Below are 19,834 nucleotides of genomic sequence, written 5' to 3' on the forward strand. Positions count from 1 at the left end.
CGTAGTCCAGGTTCTCCATACCTTTCACTAGCTTCGTTGCTCGTCTCTGCACCCCCTCTAGCAGTTTTATATCCTTCTTTAGGTATGTTAACCAATGCTGGATGCAGTATTCCAGGTGCGGTCTGACCATGGCTCTGTAGAGCGGTATTATAACTTTCTCTGATCTACTCATAATTCCCTTCGTTATCATGCCTAGCATTTTATTTGCTTTCTTCGCTGCCACCGCACATTGCACCAACAGTTTCAGGGTCCTATCTATCAGTACACCCAGGTCCTTTTCCTGTTTGGTCTTTCCCAGAGGAATTCCAGAGAACTGCTGCAGAAAACAGCCCTTGCACTTGGCAAGGAGAACAGCTCTGGAAAGCTAAACACAAGTCCTGTAGTAAGGTTTTGATTGCCCATTATTTGTACTTGAAGTACCTTTATATCTATGTGATGCCGCTAGCCATTAAGGCAATTGCACACCTTAGGCACCAGATGTGAAGTAGGTTAGTGAAGGGCTACCACCTCAGTGTAGTGTCTGCCAATTCTGCAGAAATGCAACCAGCTCCAAAAGCCATTTCCTGGAAGTTTATTTAAGGATAGTTTTTACATGATGGTCTGTGTCTCCGTTTATCGGGTTTGGGGTTAAAAATAAAAGTTTGAGCCTATTAATACTCGCACTGAGTCATAACAATCACATTATGATGCAAGGTAGCTTCTCTTCGGTTGCAAGAAACCTGAGAGGGAGGTTTTGCCAATGAGGAAGGCGGGGTTAGTCCCAAGTGCCAGAGTCATAAATGTGAGGGATCCGATGTCATTGAAAGGGCTGAGCGCTGCATGCAAGCAATCGTGAGAGGGCGGCATGGATGCTGTAGCCAGACTGCTCCCAGGGCTGCTGCTCCTTCTGACCCTCCGAATCCAGGAGCTGGTGGAGGCGTGCAGCTGTGCCCGTGCGCACCCCCAGCAGCAGATCTGCGACGCAGCCATAGGTAAGTCCCGCACGCTTAGCCGCGCACAAGTTAAGCGCATCGCTTCTTGCTTGCTTTGCAAAAGGATACAGGACTTGGCATGTTTTCCTGTTTGCTCACGTCCACAAGTCAAATATTTCCTGGCTGGATGTTGCTCGTCATAGGGTGTATTAGCACTTCTGTACTGTAGAAAGATCTTGGCTGAGCTTCCAATCTCTTTGTGCTTCTTTTTATATGCCTCCAGAGTTCAAACCCTTCTGCAAACAGCAGCACAATCTTGCACAGAGCAGCAAACTAATCGTGAAAAGGGAAGTCAAAATCTTGGCTGGTCTATCAATAGCATAGAAAATATTCTTTAAAGCACCTAAATCATTTTGCAGAAGATGTGATGTTCCCGAACACTATTAGCCTGTGCTAATGAAGCAGAGTACTTCAGTAAACCTAGCCCAAATGTTCTTGATTTTTTTTTTTTTAAGTATAATTGCTATTTTGAATTAGCTCATTGGGGAGTGTGTGGTACAGTGGTTAAAGCTACAGCCTTGACACGCTGAGGTTGTGGGTTCAAATCCCATGCTGCTCCTTGAGACCCTGAGCAAGGCACTTAATCCCCCATTGCCCCAGGACAGATAGGGAAAAATGCTTGAGTACCTGAATGTAAACTACTTAGACTAGTAGTGGTATAACAAATAGATCCTTTTGGTCTTTCCCCTACCTCGTTCTTTCCTTCAGTGTCTCTTTCCTATAATATTGTAGTTCGACCCCTTTTTTCCTTTTGTACAAGTTTGTCTGTTTGGTGAATTATTCACCTAAATCTGCTTGTTAACTTGACTGTTTTTATTGATTAATGTACACCGCCTAGAAGCCTGATTAGGTATAATACATTTTTAAATGAAACTAGCACCTTAGCTTTGAAAAAGTTAAAAAATTTAGAGGAAAACGAAAAGTAAAAACTGTTGGCTAGGCAGGTAATGCCCCAGAAGGCTGAACTGCAATGTTATTTTGACGACATGGTATGCCAAACCAAAGAAGCATGTTGCACTTTTATCTGGGTCAGCCTGGAACAAGAATTTACCGAAAGGCTGTGCCAGCCTTCTAATCTGTCTATCTGATGCGATTAGCTGTGGGGAGCAGCAAAAATTTTGAACACATTTTAAACCCCGAATTCAAGCAAGAGCTAAACATCTGAAACGTTCAAAAGAAAACCTTGCAGAGACAGAGCAATGGGCTATTTTGCTGTCCTTTTGATTCAAGCAGTGGCTGCCTGGTACTATCCCTCTCGTAGGAAGGGCAAACTCGGAGCATGGGTTTTCAAAGTATCATCCAATTACCATATCTATGGAAGAGATTATATGAGCTGCATACTGATTCATCGCTTTGAAGACAAGGACAGAAAATCTTTGTAGCCTTGACAAGCCTTCGGCTCTGTTTGAGACCATCAGTTAAATTGGTTTTAAATTGAACTGTGTTAAGTGATCTGTTTATTAAGTTGCCTAGTCAAGGCAGGATAGAGCATGTGCAGTACGACTCCGGAGCTGGAAAACACTTCAAGTTCCCCTTACCTTTCATATGGTTTCTTTACAGATTTAACTTGTTTATTCATTATGTTGCGTCTGATTTTGATCTTTCCTAACTGTGAATGGAGTTCTCCTTCTAGTTTTATTGAGTTGTTTTTTTTAAAAAAATTACGTTTATAATACAGTAACATATATCAGTTTCTTTGCGGATTACAAAAGAAGAGCTAGTTAAGTAGGATGTGGCAATCAAAGTAAAAAAAAAAATCATAATATAACAGTCAACAAAAATGAAAAATAAAATAGCCTCAACAAAATCAGATTGTTGATGATTTTGCTATCAACATAAAGAAATAATTAGACTGGTGTTGTATAAACTGCTAGATCTGGAATGGAGTGGGCAGTATATCAAATGTTATTAAAATTAAAGATAACCTGTAGCAGGTGATAAAGAGAAATCTGCCAGACCATACTGTGAATGTTTATGTGTTATAGAATACTTGTGTAAAATCTTTGCAAGTCCTGTGAGCTTTACTTTAGCCATTTCAATTTGTACTTAAAGGTTTGCTGGTTGTTCTTTTAAAGTATAGCTTATGAGAGAATATATGACTATAAATTTGTTATAATGGGCCTTTAATTAATGATTCCGAACTGTGTTTTTAATCCATATTTTTTGCAGGTCAGCTTGCAGGATCTGTGTGTCATTAAGGTGAATCTTTATCATCTGATAAGCAAATCATGTTGTACTTTAGAGACAACTCATCACCAATCTGTCCTCAGAATATACAGTATAAAACAAACTGACTGCACTTGTGTAAAGTATACAGCAGGGCATATACTACACAACCGTTGTGCATTATAGACACCCCTTCATTCGGGAGGTAATGTCACAGAGTGCGGAGATAAGATTGCACGGGGGGGGGGGGAGTTAGCAGAAGAGCAAGGATGAAGATGGAGGAGAGATTAGGGGTTGCATGAGGAAATAAAAAAATGGGGGATATGAAGGTGATCCAAGTGGTGGGCTGGGACAGGGGCAATAGTCTCAAGCTCAACCATAACAAAAGGCCTGTCAATATTTTTTTTCATTAGGGAAATCCTTAATAAAAATCTGGCTTCACGAAACAACCTATACTGTAGTTTACTATTTAGCAAAATAAGAAACATGCAAAGAAAAAATATGCTTTTGGAATATATAGTATAACCTACCATGTACAGCAGTGTATCGCAAACAGTGTGTCTCCAGAGATTTCAGGTGTGCTGTGGCTCACTGGGGAGAGACATGTCCTGTAGGCAATCTGTCGGGGCCAGCACCTTTCCTTCTCTTCCCTGCTGGTACCTCCCCTCCCCCTCCGGCTGCTCGTGGCCCTTCTGAAGGGCCTCTGCGCCTGCACGGATGTCAACATGATGACATCACGTAACAGTGACACCCACGTGCTTCCAGGTGCCTCGAGCAGCTTGGAAAAGTTTGCGGGACACTGATGTACGGGAAGGAGGAAAAAAATCTTTGACCATACCTGCTATGCAATTAGTGCTGCTTTATAAACCAAGATGGAATGCTACAGTTTTAATACTGTACTTTGCTTTCAACTTTGTTAGCAAAAAGCCTTTTAGACAAGGCCCAGATTTTATAGGCATCTATTTCATGTCAATCACACTTACAACTTAGGTGCCTCTAATATAGGCCAGGGTTTTATAGGCGCCTAAATCCTTTAGAGCAGTGTATCGCAAACTGTGTGCCACGGCGAGAGGCACATCCTGTAGGGAGTCACACATTGCCAGCATCTCCTCTCCACGTGTCCTCTTTCGCAGCAGCCCCTACTAGTGGCTCAGAGCCCCATGTGGAGGGCCTCTATGCATGTGCGGGCATCGACAAGATGATGTCATGTAGGCACGTGACATCATCGCATCAACATCCGCACACGGCCGTCAGTAGAGTGCGCCTCGGCTTGCAAAGTCTGCGAGACACTGCCTAAGTCTTCTTCCACCCTGAAACATGCCTTCTTTGGTGTTAGGTGCGATAAGAAACCAGGCGCCTATCTCCTAATTAATTTGTTTTCCCCAATTATAAGCTTGTTAAAGCTCTTAACTGAAGCCAATATAGGCGCCTGTCTTTAGGCACCATTTATAGAATCTGGGCCTTAAAATCTTGCTGTTACCATATGTTAATGGGCAGAATGAATGCACAGTAAGCGCAGCGCTTCCGCATGAACTCTTGGGGACATGCCCAGCATCTTCTCAACCGGCTTTTGCAATTGACTCCTTTCCAATTAATCACATTGGGGCAGGCTGAGAGTATTACACACCAGCAGGCTTCGAGCTGGCATAGGTGCTCGTGCCTCAGGTTAGATCCAACTGAACTTACGCTAGTATTCCAGAAAGCACAGTTACTTACCGTAACAGTTGTTATCCAGGGACAGCAGGCAGATATTCCCACATATGGGTGACGCCACCGACGGAGCCCCGCAGCGGACAGCCTCGAAAGCAAACTTGCTTGAAGATCTCGAACTTTCGAGTGTTGCACCGCGCCTGCGCGCGTGCCTTCCCGCCCGAACTAGGGGGCGCATCTCCTGAGAGGATCCTCAGTTCAGATACCTAGCCAAGAAGCCAACCAGGGGAGGTGGGAGGGTTGTGGGAATATCTGCCTGCTGTCCCTGGATAACAACTGTTACGGTAAGTAACTGTGCTTTATCCCAGGACAAGCAGGCAGCATATTCCCACATATGGGTGACCTCCAAGCTAAGTAAAAAGGGATGGAGGGAAGTTGGCAATTTACGAAAAAAGATTATTCAAAACAGATTGGCCAAAATGGCCATCCCTCCTGGATAAAGTATCCAGACAATAATGAGAGGTGAAAGTATGAACCGAGGACCAAGTGGCAGCCTTGCAGATTTCCTCAATAGGAGTTGATCGGAGGAAAGCTACAGATGCCGCCATAGCTCTAACTTTATGGCCCGTCACTCGACCTTGTAGAGGAAGACCAGCCTGAGCATAACAAAAAGAAATGCAAGCAGCCATCCAGTTGGAGATGGTACGCTTCGATATAGGACGACCCAACCTGTTTGGATCAAAGGATATGAAAAGTTGAGGAGACGTTCTGTGAATCTGAGTGCGTTGCAGGTAAAAAGCCAAAGCACGTTTACAGTCCAAAGTATGAAGCGCCGCCTCTCCTGGGTGAGAGTGAGGCTTTGGAAAAAATACAGGTAGAACAATAGACTGATTGATGTGAAATTCTGAAACGACTTTAGGCAAGAATTTAGGATGAGTACGGAGAACAACCTTGTCATGGTGAAAAACTGTGAAAGGTGGATCAGCCACTAACGCTTGTAACTCACTGACACGACGAGCAGAAGTGAGAGCAATCAGGAACACAGCTTTCCAAGTGAGATACTTGAGATGAGCTTTGTCAAGTGGTTCAAAAGGAGATTTCATAAGTTGAGCTAAAACAACATTGAGATCCCAAACCACAGGAGGTGGTTTAAGAGGAGGATGTAGATTGAGAAGTCCTTTCATAAAACGAGAAATCATGGGATGTGCAGAAAGGGATTTGCCCTCCAAAGGCTGATGAAAAGCAGCTATAGCACTAAGATGGACTCGGATAGATGTAGTCTGAAGTCCAGATTGTGATAAATGAAGTAAATAGTCCAGAACTGATGTCAATGAAGCAGATCTGGGTGGTAAATTATGTGTAGAACACCAAGCAGAAAATCTTGTCCACTTTTGACCATAACATTGCCTAGTGGATGGTTTTCTGGAAGCAAGTAAAATATCTTGTACAGATGGAGAGAATTGAGAAAAGTCTGTTACAGAGAAAGGTACCAAGCTGTCAAATGTAGAGACTGTAGATTGGGATGAAGCAAAGATCCTTGATTCTGCGTGAGTAGAGAAGGAAATATTGGTAGAAGTAGGGGCTCCCTGGTGCTGAGTTGAAGTAGAAGGGAGAACCAAGGTTGCCTGGGCCACCGAGGAGCTATCAGAATCATGGTGGCCCGGTCTGATTTCAACTTGACTAGAGTCTTGAGAATCAGAGGAAACGGAGGAAAAGCATAAAGGAACTGATTCCTCCAGTCCAGTAGAAACGCATCCGCTTCGAGACGTTGAGGAGTATAGATGCGGGAGCAAAATTGAGGCAGTTTGAAGTTGAGAGGTGACGCAAACAGATCTATCTGCGGAGTCCCCCAACGAGCAAAAATTTGGCGAAGAGTAGGAGAATTGAGTGTCCATTCGTGAGGTTGTAGAAGACGACTCAATTTGTCCGCCAAATAGTTGTGTTGACCTTGAATGTAAACTGCTCTGAGGAAGATGTTGTGGAGAATCGCCCACTGCCACAATTTCAGAGCCTCTTGACATAGGGAGTGAGATCCCGTCCCTCCCTGTTTGTTGACATAATACATGGCTACTTGGTTGTCGGTACGTACTAGAATCACCATGTCGTGAAGAAGATGCTGAAAAGCTTTGAGAGCATAGAAAATCGCTCTGAGTTCCAACAGATTTATAGGACACCTCCGGTCTGCTTGGGTCCAGAGCCCTTGAGTGCAAAGACCGTCCACATGGGCTCCCCAGGCATACATTGACGAGTCGGTTGTGAGGACCTTCTGATGAGGAAGAGGGTAAAACATTAAACCTCTTGAAAGATTCAAAGAGAGCATCCACCAACGGAGAGACTTCTTTAATGAAGGAGTGATGGAAATTAGTCGAGTTGGTGGATCCACTGATTGTTGCCATTGAGATGCCAGTGTCCATAGAGGAATGCGAAGATGAAGCCTGGCAAAAGGAACTACATGAACTGTAGAGGCCATGTGACCGAGCAGAACCATCATTTTCCTTGCTGGAACAGTGGAAAGTTGGAAGAATTGTTGAGAAATTTGAAGGAGTGCATCCTGACGTGGTTGTGGAAGGTATGCTCTCAGTTTGATAGTGTCCAGAGTTGCTCCTATGAACTGGAGAGACTGAGAAGGAATCAGTTGAGATTTGGGAAAATTGATGTGAAATCCCAGACTTTGAAGAAAGAGAATAGTCTGTTGGGTCGCTACAATAACCCCTGAAAGAGATGGAGCCTTGATGAGCCAGTCGTCTAGGTATGGAAATACTTGGAGACCCTGGTTGCGAAGAGCTGCAGCTACAACCACAAGGCATTTTGTGAAAACTCTGGGGGAAGAAGCCAGTCCGAAGGGGAGAACTTTGTACTGAAGATGAAGATTTCCTACTTGGAATCTGAGGTACTTGCGAAAAGCTGGATGAATGGGGATATGAGTATAGGCCTCTTTGAGATCGAGGGAGCACATCCAATCCCCTTGATCCATCAAGGAATATAGAGTTGGCAGAGTGAGCATTCGAAATTTCTCTTTGACTAGAAATTTGTTGAGAGCTCTGAGATCCAAAATCGGTCGCAAATCCCCCGTCTTTTTGGGAACTAGAAAATAACGGGAGTAGAATCCCGAGTTCCTTTGGGAGAGAGGAACTTCCTCCACAGCTCGCAGGAGAAGAAGAGCCCGAGCTTCTTGAAGAAGAAGAGGAAGATGCGACTGATTTGAAAGACACTCTCTTGGATGGCGATCTGGAGGCACCTGAAGGAGTCGAAGAGAGTATCCCTCTCTGATAATGGTAAGTACCCAGAGATCTGATGTTATGAGCTCCCATTGATGATAAAAATTGGACAGGCGACCCCCTATGGGGAGGGGAGAATTTGGAAACAGAGAAATTTGAATGCTCAAGTTGAGATTGTCAAAAAGACTGAGCAGGCTTAGTGTTAGCAGGGGTCTGTGACTTTTGTTGTCGTTGTTGTGGAGGAGGCCGACGAGCAGGAGGTCTAGAAAAAGCAGGAGTTGTTTTCTGTGGATAGCGACGTGGAGTTTGTTTGAAACCTCTAGTTGGTGCAGGTTTAGGTTTTGGACGGATGAGGGAAGCAAAAGAGCGCTCATGTTCTGAAAGACGCTTTGTAGCTGCCTCAATAGAGTCATCGAATAATTCATTTCCTTGACAAGGAAGATTAGCCAATCTATCCTGAAGATTAGGATCCATGTCCACTATCCGTAACCATGCTAATCTACGCATGGCTACTGCAAATGCCGAGACTCTAGACGAGAGTTCAAAGGCATCATAGGAAGCTTGTAGCATGAATAGTCTCAATTGAGAAAGAGTCTTAAGGATATTCTTAAATTCTGATAGACGAGTGGTGGAGACATCCGGGTAAAAGGAAGACAAAATCTTTAAAAAATGATTGAAATAGGACGTAAAAATGTAATTATAATTCAGAACTCTATTTGCCATCATAGAATTCTGGTATAAACGTCGACCAAATTTATCCATGGTACGGCCTTCCCTACCAGGAGGAACTGAAGCATAAATTTTGGAGGGATGTGCTTTCTTCAATGATGACTCTACCACTAGAGATTGATGAGAAAGTTGAGACTTTTCATATCCTTTAGATGGAACCGTTCTGTAACGAGATTCCAATTTAGATGGGATGGCAGTGATAGAATAAGGAGTCTCCATATTGCGAGTGAAGGTCTGCTGGAGAACAGGAGTCATAGGCAATCTGAGTGATTCTTTAGGAGGATGGGGAAGCTCCATATCCGCCAAGTACTCAGGAGTATATTTAGAGTCTGAATGAAGGTCTAGCTTGAGAGCTTGGCCCATGTCAAAAATAAATTTGGCAAAAGAAACTGATTTTGGGTCAGATGATTCTTCAGGAGAGCCACTGCGAGATTTATGTTGTACTGAGTAGGATGGAGAATTTTCTCTAGAGTATGTGGAAATGTCCGATTCCATACGCACAGTAGGAGAAGAAGCTGTACTGTGAAGTGGAGTAAGAGAATGTTTCCTCTTCAGACTCCTGGATGGAGAAGTACCCGGTGTACGTGGTATAGAATGAGTCGAGGTGTGTGGAGAACTGTCTCGACGGACTGGCTTCGATGGGGTTCTGGATCGAGAAGGGCTTCGAGTGGAGGCTCGATGTCGAGAACCCTGCTTCGCCTTCGACGAACGAGACAAAGAAGCCTCGGTATCCAACGTCGAAGACTCTCTCCGAAGCTTGGAGGCCACATGTCTGGAATGCTTCGACCGATGCTTCGGAGGAGGTGAGCCCGGAGACGACTCCGATGAAGAAATGTTTTTCGGTGTCCGGGATCGGCTTCGGGAGACTGGAAGCTCCGGTTGAGTAACAGGCTGGTCAGCCCGAGGCAAGGTCGAGGATGGGACCAGTTGAGCCACCAAAGAATTAATCTGAGTGGTGAGGATAGATTTTAACATGTCCTCCAGCATCGGCACCGAGACAGAAGGTTCTGACCTCGTATGTGCAGCAGTACGCTCCGAAGAGGGCGACCTCGAAGGTGAGTATTCCCTTATCTTGGAGGTACGCTTTGAAAGTGGTCGCGCCGAGGACTCTGGTGGCTTCTTGGATACGGCACCTGAAAGGGAACTCGGAGACTTACCCCCCGTAGAAGGCTTCGTGGAAGACGTCGTCTTCGAGGCAACCGAAGTAGAAGAGGTCGAGGCCTTCGAGACCGAAACTCCAGCCGGAGTCTGGGTCGAGGCCTTCGAGACCACAGGTGTCGAGGTCGTCGGAGTCGAGGCCTTCGAGACCGGTGCAGCCGCCACGGTCGAGGCCGGCTCCGAAGATTGCTCCATACCGAAAAGTTGAAAAAATTGAGCACAACGCCGCCGAAAAGCTCGTGGAGTGAGGGTAAAGCAGCGATGACAATCTTCTGGGGAATGAGAGGAACCCAGGCACTGTAAACAACGGCAGTGGGGATCGGTGACCGAAATCACCCGATTACACTGTCGACAACGTTTAAACCCGGTAAGAGGCCGGGACATGGAAAAAATAAAGTCCGTGTCGAACGAAGGAGCCTAGGCCTAGGTCCAAAGCTCGACGGCCGAACTGAAAGGAAAAAAGAATATTCTTTTTTTTTTTTTTTTTTTTACACGAAAAATAAAAGATAAAATGAAAATGAACACAGCGACCGACTTTAAATTAAAAGAAACAGCCGCGGTGATGAGAAGGCAATGCTGCAGAGAAAGAAAACGTGTCTTCTTGTCTCCGCGGAAATAAACGAACTGAGGATCCTCTCAGGAGATGCGCCCCCTAGTTCGGGCGGGAAGGCACGCGCGCAGGCGCGGTGCAACACTCGAAAGTTCGAGATCTTCAAGCAAGTTTGCTTTCGAGGCTGTCCGCTGCGGGGCTCCGTCGGTGGCGTCACCCATATGTGGGAATATGCTGCCTGCTTGTCCTGGGATAACCATAGTTACACACAGCCATTACAGAGCTGGTGCTTAACACGTATCATCTCAGTGCCTAACTTTAAGCAAGCTTTTGAGAATTCCCCCTAAGTATAAGGCCCAGTCTCCGCTCATTCCATGCTTGCTAGTTAACGAGACAATTATTAAGAACTGTCAAGTTGCTGCATTAACATGGAGGCGTGGCCTAGTGGTTAGGGCTGAGGATGCAGGTTCAAGCCCAGCACTGCTCCTTGTGACCCTAAGCAAGCCACTAAACACTCCATTAGTCAGATTGTGAGCAATACTTGAGTACCTGAAAGTAAACCACTTAGGCTATAAAGTGGTCTATAAATACTAAAATAAATAATTCTTGTGTTAACTGCATCATGTTTTTTACTAAAAGGGGATTTCAATGCATTCATTTTCATAGTAAAGCTGATACAGTGGAGTGGAGTGGAGTGGAGGGGTGGCTTACTGGTTAGAACTGTTCCCTCAACATCCTGAGGTTGTGAGTTCAATCTGGGTAAGCCACTTAACCCTCATTGCCCCAGGTACCACAGTAAGATTGTCAGTCTGTTGGGACAGATAGGGAAACACTTAAGAGTACTTGATTACTATTCAATGTATTGTAAGCTGTTTCAGGTGAAGTTCTTCATGAAAAAGGCAGTTAATAAATGCAAAACAGCCAATCTCTTACAAACTCATCTTATTGTAGTAATGAATGCAGCGTAACAGGTTCAATCTTCAGTTTGTTAAACATCTTCTCAAAAACTCTTTTTTTTTTTTTCTGGAGGTCATTTGTGAGTTAAACTAATACAGCTTACTTCAGCCACACAGCTCGATGTGCGAGGCCGCATAGAAACCACAACATTCATGGTGGAACCCCCAGAACAAAGCAGCAGAGAAATTAATTAAGTTTGGGCCAAGTACTTTCACTGTGACTTTTGTCTGGGTGATTAGCAGCAGCGCACTTGGTCTTTTCTTGTCAGGGTTTTTTTTTGTGTGTGTGTGACTTCAATTATCTTTTTGGAGCACCTCTAGTTATGACACAGCATGAGCAACTGGGCCTTATGACAGGTCCAGAGTATAGTGAGGGGGACATGTTAGACTTGTCCTTGAGTGGGAGATTGAAGGGGGGAGGGAGAGAAAGAGATTTAAAGTAGTATACAGTAGAAGCTGCATCTTTCATAGACTGGCAAACTCTTATGTTCATGCAAAAGCTAAAACAAAAAATGGCTTTACCACTCTTTGCCGCTGACTCAGGCACTTGATTCGATTTTGAATTAATTTTATTGCTTTTTTCTAATGCAAGTCTCATGGCAGGTTAATTGACTGTTAAAGGAAACTCTTCATAGAACTGTATGCAAGGATATTATGTTTCTCCTGCTATTGTTTTCTATAAACTATTGAATATTTCCTTTTGGGGTAGGTTGATGAAAGTGCCAAAATATGGGCACTAAGCACTAAGTCTGTAATGGCAATAGGACATGAAAATGCCAATACAGAATGAACATAAGAATTGCCATACTGGGACAGACTGAAGGTCCATCAAGTCGAACAGTGGCCAATCCAGGTCCCAAGGACGTGGCAGAAACCCAACTAGTAACAATACTCCAGAGCTCAGATTGTGATGTCATAATGCCTCAAAGTTATCAGTGATGTCACAATGGCTTGACTGTCCTATACTTGGCTCACATAAGACATAACATAATAGCAGATTTCTAGACCGCATAGCCGTAAGTTCAATGCAGTTAACAAAAGATTATGTTATGAGAAAACACAGGAATAATATGATATACAGAAATCTAATGAAAGAAAAGTTTTCAACAGTTTTCTGAAATGTTCATAAGACGTGGATCTAATAATGGACGGAAATCTTTGTCATAGTAAGCTGCCTGGTAGGAAAGACAATGCCCAGGATGTTACAACCCTTGGCTGAAGGGAACGTAAATAGGGCATGACCGAAGGTCCATCAAGCCCAGTATCCTGTTTCCAACAGTGGCCAACCCAGGTCCCAAGTACCTAACTAGATACCAAGGAGTAAAACAGATTTTATTCTGCTTGGCCTAGGAATAAGCAGTGGATTTCCCCCAAGCCATCTCAATAATGGCCTATGGATTTCCCTTTTAGGAATTTATCCAAATCTTTTTTTTAAATGCTGCTAAGGTGATTGACTTTACCACATTCTCCAGCAACGAATTCCAGAGTTTAATTACACATTGTGTTAAGAAATATTTTCTCCAATTTGTTTTAAATCTACTACTTAGTAGCTTCATCGCATGCTCCCTAGTATTTTTAGAAAGAGTAAACAAACGATTTCACATCTACCCTTTCCACTTCACCCAGTATTTCATTGCTGTGTGGCAAAAGCCCCAAAGCCCTTTAAATCCCTATGGGCTTCGGGAAAGTTACCACAGCGGCAGCCGCTAGTGCCACTTTGTAAAGGGGAGGGGGCTAATTATTTAAAAAGCTTTACCAGCACTGATAATTGGCAAAAATTAAAAGGCTCCTAACTCAGTAGGTGCCTAACAAAAAGTGGGCATGGTTAAGGGCAGTTCGTGGGCGGATCTTGCGCATGTTTTGCATATAGGCAACTAAATTGGACTTAGGCACCAGTATTTGGGCCAAGAAAATCCTGGTGTAAATAGGGAGTGCCTAAATTTTTTATGTGACCTGGTGCTAAGTCTAACGTACGCACCACTAACCATGATTCTATAAATGGCACCTAAATTATGATTTATACATTCTATGCGACACATTTCTCTTAGAAATGTAGAGAATGATGGCAGAAAAGGGCCGCCGACCCAACAAGTCTGCCCACTCAAAGAACCCTCCCTCTAAAAGAACCCTCCCCCTAAGCATTTCCCCGGAGCGAACCCACATGTTTATCCCATCGTCCCTTGAAGTCGAGCATGTTACTGGCCTCAACTACCTGATGTGGAAGACCATTCCAGCGATCAACCACCCTTTCGGTGAATAAGTATTTCCTGATGTCACCATGAAGTCTCCCACCCATGAGTTTGAGCGGATGCCCTCTTGTTGCCGTGGGACCCGTAGGGAAAAAGATATCTTCTTCCACCTCAGTACGGCCTGTAAGATATTTGAATGTCTCTATCACGTCACGCTTCTCTCTGCATTCTTCTAGAGAATATAACTTCAGCCTGCTTAGACGTTCTCATATGGGAGATCCTTGAGTCCGGAGACCATCTTAGTGGCCATTCGCTGAACCAATTCCATTCTCTTCACATACGTTTGGTAATGTGGCCTCCAAAACTAAACACAGTACTCCAAGATGAGGTCTCACAATGGACCTGTACAACTGCATTATAACTTCAGGCTTTCGGCTGACAAAATTTCTTCGGATGCAACTCAGCATTTCTCAAGCCTTGGCTGAAGCTCTCTCCACTTGATTGGTAGTCTTCATATCTTCACTAATGATTACACCCAGGTCCCGTTCTGCGATAGTTCTTGTTAAGTTTTCACCATTCAGGGTGTATGTTCTGCAGGGGTTACCGCTACTAAGGTGCATAACCTTACACTTTTGGGCATTAAAACTCAGTTGCCAAGTATTAGACCATTGTTCCAGTAAAAGTAGGTCCTGCCTCATAGTGTCGGGCACGGTTGCACTGTCCACAACGTTGCATAGCTTAGCGTCATTGGCAAATAATGTAAGTTTACCTCAAAGTCCCTGAAGCAGGTCTCGTACAAAGATATTTTAGGCACCATTTATAGAACTGAGGCCTAAATTTATAGAACAGCACCTAAGTGCAGTTACACATGTAACTACAAATCAGTACCAATTAGCATCAATTAACTCCACGTGAGGACCATTATTGGTACTTAAGACCAATTGGTGCCTAACTGAACTATTTAATTAGGCATGCAACTGACACTGTTCTATAACTTGTGTTCCCAAATTTGCATACTAGTCAAAAATGTTAGGCACACAACTATAAAATCTGGGTTTATCACTAATTACATGCAGTGGTCTCAAACTTGCGGCCCAGGGGGCCACATGCAGCCCACCAGGTACTATTTTGCGGCCCGCAGCCTCTACTAGTGCTGCTCGCTCTTTGAAGTGTCCTCTGGCTTCCTCCTGGCCTCCCACTCTTACCTTCAGATAATTACCGCGACCTGCAGAGAGGATTGCCGGTGCTGCAGCGATCCTTGCAGGCTGCCGTGGTCCTCGGCAGCATGTTCCCTTTGCCACAATCCTGCCCCTGATGTCAGAGGAGGGGCGGGACTGCGGAGGCCGATGGCAGCCTGCAAGGAACGTTACAGCACTGGCGATCCTCTCTGCAGGCTGTGTTAATTAGCTGAAACTAAGACTGGGAGGCCAGGGGGAAAGCTGGAGGACGCTGCAAAGAAGTGGGGAACATGCAGGCCTTCAGGGGAGGGGGGAAGATTTATAAACTATAAGGAGTTTTACCACATGCAAAATTGTCATTTCTTTAATAAGACATTAACTATTTTTTCTGCGGCCCTCCAAATACCTACAAAGTCAAAATGCGGCCCTGCAAAGGGTTTGAGTTTGAGACCACTGTGTTAGACAGAAATCAGGGTCACATATTACTAGGCTTTTACTAAAGGGCGTTAGAGTCTGGCTTAGTGCATCTTAACATGAGACTTATCAATGTACTAAGTCCAGGTTTAACACAATATGCAAGTTGTGCATTTTCTTTTCTCAGGAACATGCAAAAAATTTAATTTAGCTTTGACGTTTGTATACTGCTTAACCAAAATAGTTCTAGGCAAAGTACAATGAGAAAACAGAATACACATAGCCATCAATTATCAACAAAGTAACTATCACAGCATACAGAAATAAAGTACTACTTAATTTACCTCTACAAATTTCAGTAAGAATTACTGTATATTCATTCAATTTTTTAAGCCTGTCCTCCCAAACGAGCTCAGAACAGGTTACAAATTGGGTACTCAAGCACTTTCCCAGAGTCACAAGGAGCAGTGCAGGGTTTGAACCCACAATCTCAGGATGCTGAGGCTGTAGCTGTAACCACTATGCCACACTCTCCTCCAACTGCCCAAAGACACAAAGGGGGAAATTCTATAAGAGACACCTAAAGATAAGCAGCTAAATAAATAGGTGCCAAACTTAGGGCTAGATTCACAAAGCAAACCGGTTTGCGACCCCTTTACTATCAAATTTCCATCTGGCCTGATTCACTTATCTCTCCTGCAATCCGCTTCGAATCCATGCATGCAAATGAGGTGAAACGCATGCAAATTGGACAGCAACCCAATTCACTACACAAAATTTTGGATCTGACTGGATCTCAACCCAAGAAGCGACTGCTGGAGACCAATCGAAAACGTCTTTTTTACTCTCCAGCTCCACAGAAGCCTTGCTGTGCCCCTTGTCTCCTGCCTGCTCGCCCCGATATTACAGCCCTGCTTTCTGCCCTGAGCTCCTACTCTCTGCCGCCTTCCCTCTCACGCCGCAGTGCAGCCCCGCTTTAAACCCGCACAGAAGGCGGCAGAGAGCAGGAGAGTCTGGGTGGCAAGATTGCCTGGAAGGGGGGAGCAGGAGAGCCAGCCCGCACAAAGGAAAAGTTTTTTTGAAAAAAAAAAAGTCACGGCTGCCCACCCCAACACCCCCCTTCCAGTACGTAAAAGTTGGGAGCATGAGGAGTGCTCAGTCCCTCCTGCTCCTTAGGCCTCCCTCCTGCTAGCAAGCCCCACTCCAGACTGGGCCACCGCACCCGACTGATCCATCCAAGGTCAGGCCGGGCAGACCCACCCCTCTCTCTCCCCGTACCTTTAAAAGTGTTGGGAGCAAGAGGGATACCCGGTCCCTCCTGCTCCATAGGCTGACTAACCCCCCGGCTGGGCCTGACCCGGCATAGACCACCCCCGACACCAAAGTTGGGAGCAGGAGGGGTGCTCGGTCCCTCCTGCTCCTAGGCCTCCACCCCACGACCCAAGCCAGGTTGTCCCAGGCAGTCGGACCCGGCCCACCCACCCCAGTACCTTTACAATTGTTGGGAGCAGGAGGGGTGCACGGATCCTCCTCCTGCTCCTACAATGCTGAAAATCTTCGTGAAGAGGAGGAAAGTCCTCCTCCTGCTCTCCGGCCAGCCGCTGCCCCAATAGCAGCCTTAGACCCCACCCCGGCACATCATCTGATGCACGGGGAGAGGCCTAAGGCACTGATTGGCTGAGGCACCTCAGGCTCCTCCCTTTGGAGGGGCTAGGGCACCTCAGCCAATCAAGGACTTCTTTAGGGAGGAGTCTAGGGAAGTCCTGGAACGGAACCCCCGTGAATATCGGGGGAGTACTGTATACTGTACCTTCAAATTTGTGATTAGAGGTTACATCATTATATATTACCTGTACTTTCCCAAAGTTAGACACAAAAGATTGACTTCTATATATTGCACCTAAAGAATTGGCCTTGAGAAGCTCTGTCCTATAAGCCGAGCTTAAATTTAGGCAGCAACAGATGGGCAGTGTTGGAGGCGGAGGATTGTGTTTGATATGACAACGGCGACAACATCGAATTTATACTGTTCAGAAGTAAGGCCTGGCAATCTACTTCGGTATTCTGCCATGAAAACTTTATCATGTTAGTCAAGTTGCTAGGACTCGAACACAAGTTGATAGCACCCAGCATCATAGAACAGTGCTTATGTCTGGGAGCCAGGCCTAACTTTAGGCACAGCCATTAGGATTGGTGCTAATGCCTGCATCTAAATTTAGGCGAGGAGGCCCAAATTACGTAATTAGACATGTAATTTGAGGGAATGCTCCCAATCAACCCATGACCCGCCCATTTCTACATCTCCCTTTTTTTGACTCACATGTAAAATTTAGGCATGAATCCCACACCTAAAATTTACACGTGTAACCCTTAATTGATTCTAATTAACATCAATAATGACATTACATTAGTGTTTTCTATCCCGCCAATACCTTTCAGTTCTAGGCGGTTTACAAAAAGAGTTGGCCTGGGCATTCCCAGAGAGCTTACAGAGTTGATAGAGTGAGCTTACACGAAATGAAGACTAGCATGAGCGATGGGATCTGGGGGAGGGTTTATAAAGTTTTAGTTAGCTCATTTGACAAAGTTTTTGAAAAGAGTATCGTTTTCAGTTCTTTCCTGAATGTTTAATAGTTGTTAAAAAGCCAATTATTGGTGCTAATTAGCTTGTTCAATTGCATGCAGAATTTGGGTGCATGATCAAAAGTGCATGCACAATCTGGTGCTTTTTGCAGAATTAGGGGAAAATGCTCAATAAGCTAGTATTCTCGAAAGGCCATTCTTCGTAGATTGCCCTTTAGAGAATACTAGCTTAGCATGGATCATCCCAGTGCCTAACTTTGGGCACCATTTATTGAATCTAACCCTAAATCACTTTTTCCAGATTTATTCATACTTCACACACACAAAAAAAGAAAAAGGTAGCGGATTGGGAAGGCAACACTTAGAAACATAAAAACAGGATGGTGGATAAAAGTCAAATGGTCCATCCAGTCTGCCCATCTGCAGTAACCATTATCTCTTCCTCTCTTCGAGAGATCCCACGTGCCTATCCCTGGCCCTTTTGAATTCAGACATAGTCTCTGTCTCCACCACCTCTTCCAGGAGACTGTTTTCTTCATCTACCACCCTTTCCATAAAAAAGTATTTCCTCAGATTACTCCGGAGCCTATCATCTCTTAACTTCATCCTATGTCCTCTCATTGCAGAGTTTCCTTTCAAATTAAAGAGACTCGACTCATGCGCATTTACATTACATAGGTATTTAAACGTCTCTATCATATCTCCCCTCTCTTGCCTTTCCTCCAAAGTATATGATGAAGACTACTGACCATTTTAATAGTTTTCTTCTGGACCGACTCCATCTTGTTGATATCTTTTTGAAAGTGCGGTCTCCAGAATTGTACACAATATTCTAAATGAGATCTCATTATACGAATACCTCCTTTTTCCTACTGTCCATACCTCTCCCTATGTACCCTAGCATCCTTCTAGCTTTTGCTGTCACCTTTTTGAGCTGTTTGTTGGCTTTGCTCATTTTTTGTAATTTCTTCATATTCCAAGTAGGGTTCAAAGGGGTTAGGGAAATCTAATAAACTTTTCCAATGGATCTGCCAGTGGGATAAGGGGAAATCCAAAATGTTAGTAGAACCAGGCCAAATCCCTCCCGATTTGACTTTTCCTTCATCACTTTCATTTTCAGGCACACTGTTTTGTCATTTTTTTTTTTTTTCAATATTTCACGGACTGCATTATTTTGCAGTTATATATAAAAAAAATAATTCCTTCCCCTTTCTAATAGTGATAAATTATGTTTGCTTTCATATGCCAAAAAGCAGCAAGATTTATTTGCGCAGAATGCTTTACACAAGATCACCAATGAGAGAAATTATCTGGAAATGCAACGATATACTTATGGCTTGAGAAGATTAAACAGTAATCCTGGTTGTTATAATGACAATTGAAAAGTAATCAAAAGGAGGAGTTAATTATGCATACAAAATTTCTAGTCTCTCAGAAAAATAGTTTAATCACACGTTCTGTTTCATTAACACCAATTAAGGCCTCCCTTTCTAGTTTCTGTTATAAAATGAAGCTAAGCCTGTGGGATTAACAATATGATAAATGTTTATATTGGAATTAACTTATATTACTGTTCCAAGGCAATGTCACTGAGGGTTGTTTGCATACTTGTCAAACAGAGCGGAAAACAGTAAACAAATAACTTGGGGAATTTGAAGTTATGAACAGGATATTATGATCTAGCCCTACAGACAAAAGTTCTTAACATCTATTATATTTAAAATGACGGGAAAGGATTGGTTTTGTAAAGTCTGCTTCAGCAAAACAAGAGGGCCAGTTGTAAGTGCGTGGCGCAATGGTTACATTTATTTATTTATTCGATTTTTGGCCCGTCCTCCCAAAAGAGCCCAGAACGGGTTACAAAGTACATCCATAATAATCCAGACAGAGCAGAGATGATATTTTACATAAATTACAATATAGATGACAGTTTACATAAATTACAATATAGACATGACAAGCTACAGCCTCAGCAACCTGAGGTTGTGGATTCAAATCCCTCGCTGCACCTTGTGACTCTGGGCAAGGCACTTAATCCCCTCATTGCCCCAGGTACACTAGATAGAGTTTGA

The 19,834-nt window shown here is 44.1% G+C and overlaps 2 protein-coding genes across 2 annotated transcripts in view; one reads left to right on the forward strand and one right to left on the reverse strand.

Moving 5' to 3' along the window:
• Positions 1-19,834, reverse strand: part of SYN2 (synapsin II) — a 502,630-nt gene that overhangs the window by 140,809 nt on the left and 341,987 nt on the right. The gene's annotated exons all lie outside the window — the stretch shown is intronic.
• TIMP4 (TIMP metallopeptidase inhibitor 4) overlaps positions 788-19,834 on the forward strand; it is a 52,793-nt gene continuing 33,746 nt past the window's right edge. The window contains exon 1 of the mRNA XM_033926099.1: positions 788-971. Coding sequence (XP_033781990.1) covers positions 845-971 — 127 coding nt within the window. The 5' untranslated portion in view covers positions 788-844. The remainder of the gene's footprint in view (positions 972-19,834) is intronic.

Source organism: Geotrypetes seraphini, chromosome 17 (assembly GCF_902459505.1).
Source record: "Geotrypetes seraphini chromosome 17, aGeoSer1.1, whole genome shotgun sequence".
In the NCBI taxonomy this organism is placed as follows: Eukaryota; Metazoa; Chordata; class Amphibia; order Gymnophiona; family Dermophiidae; genus Geotrypetes; species Geotrypetes seraphini.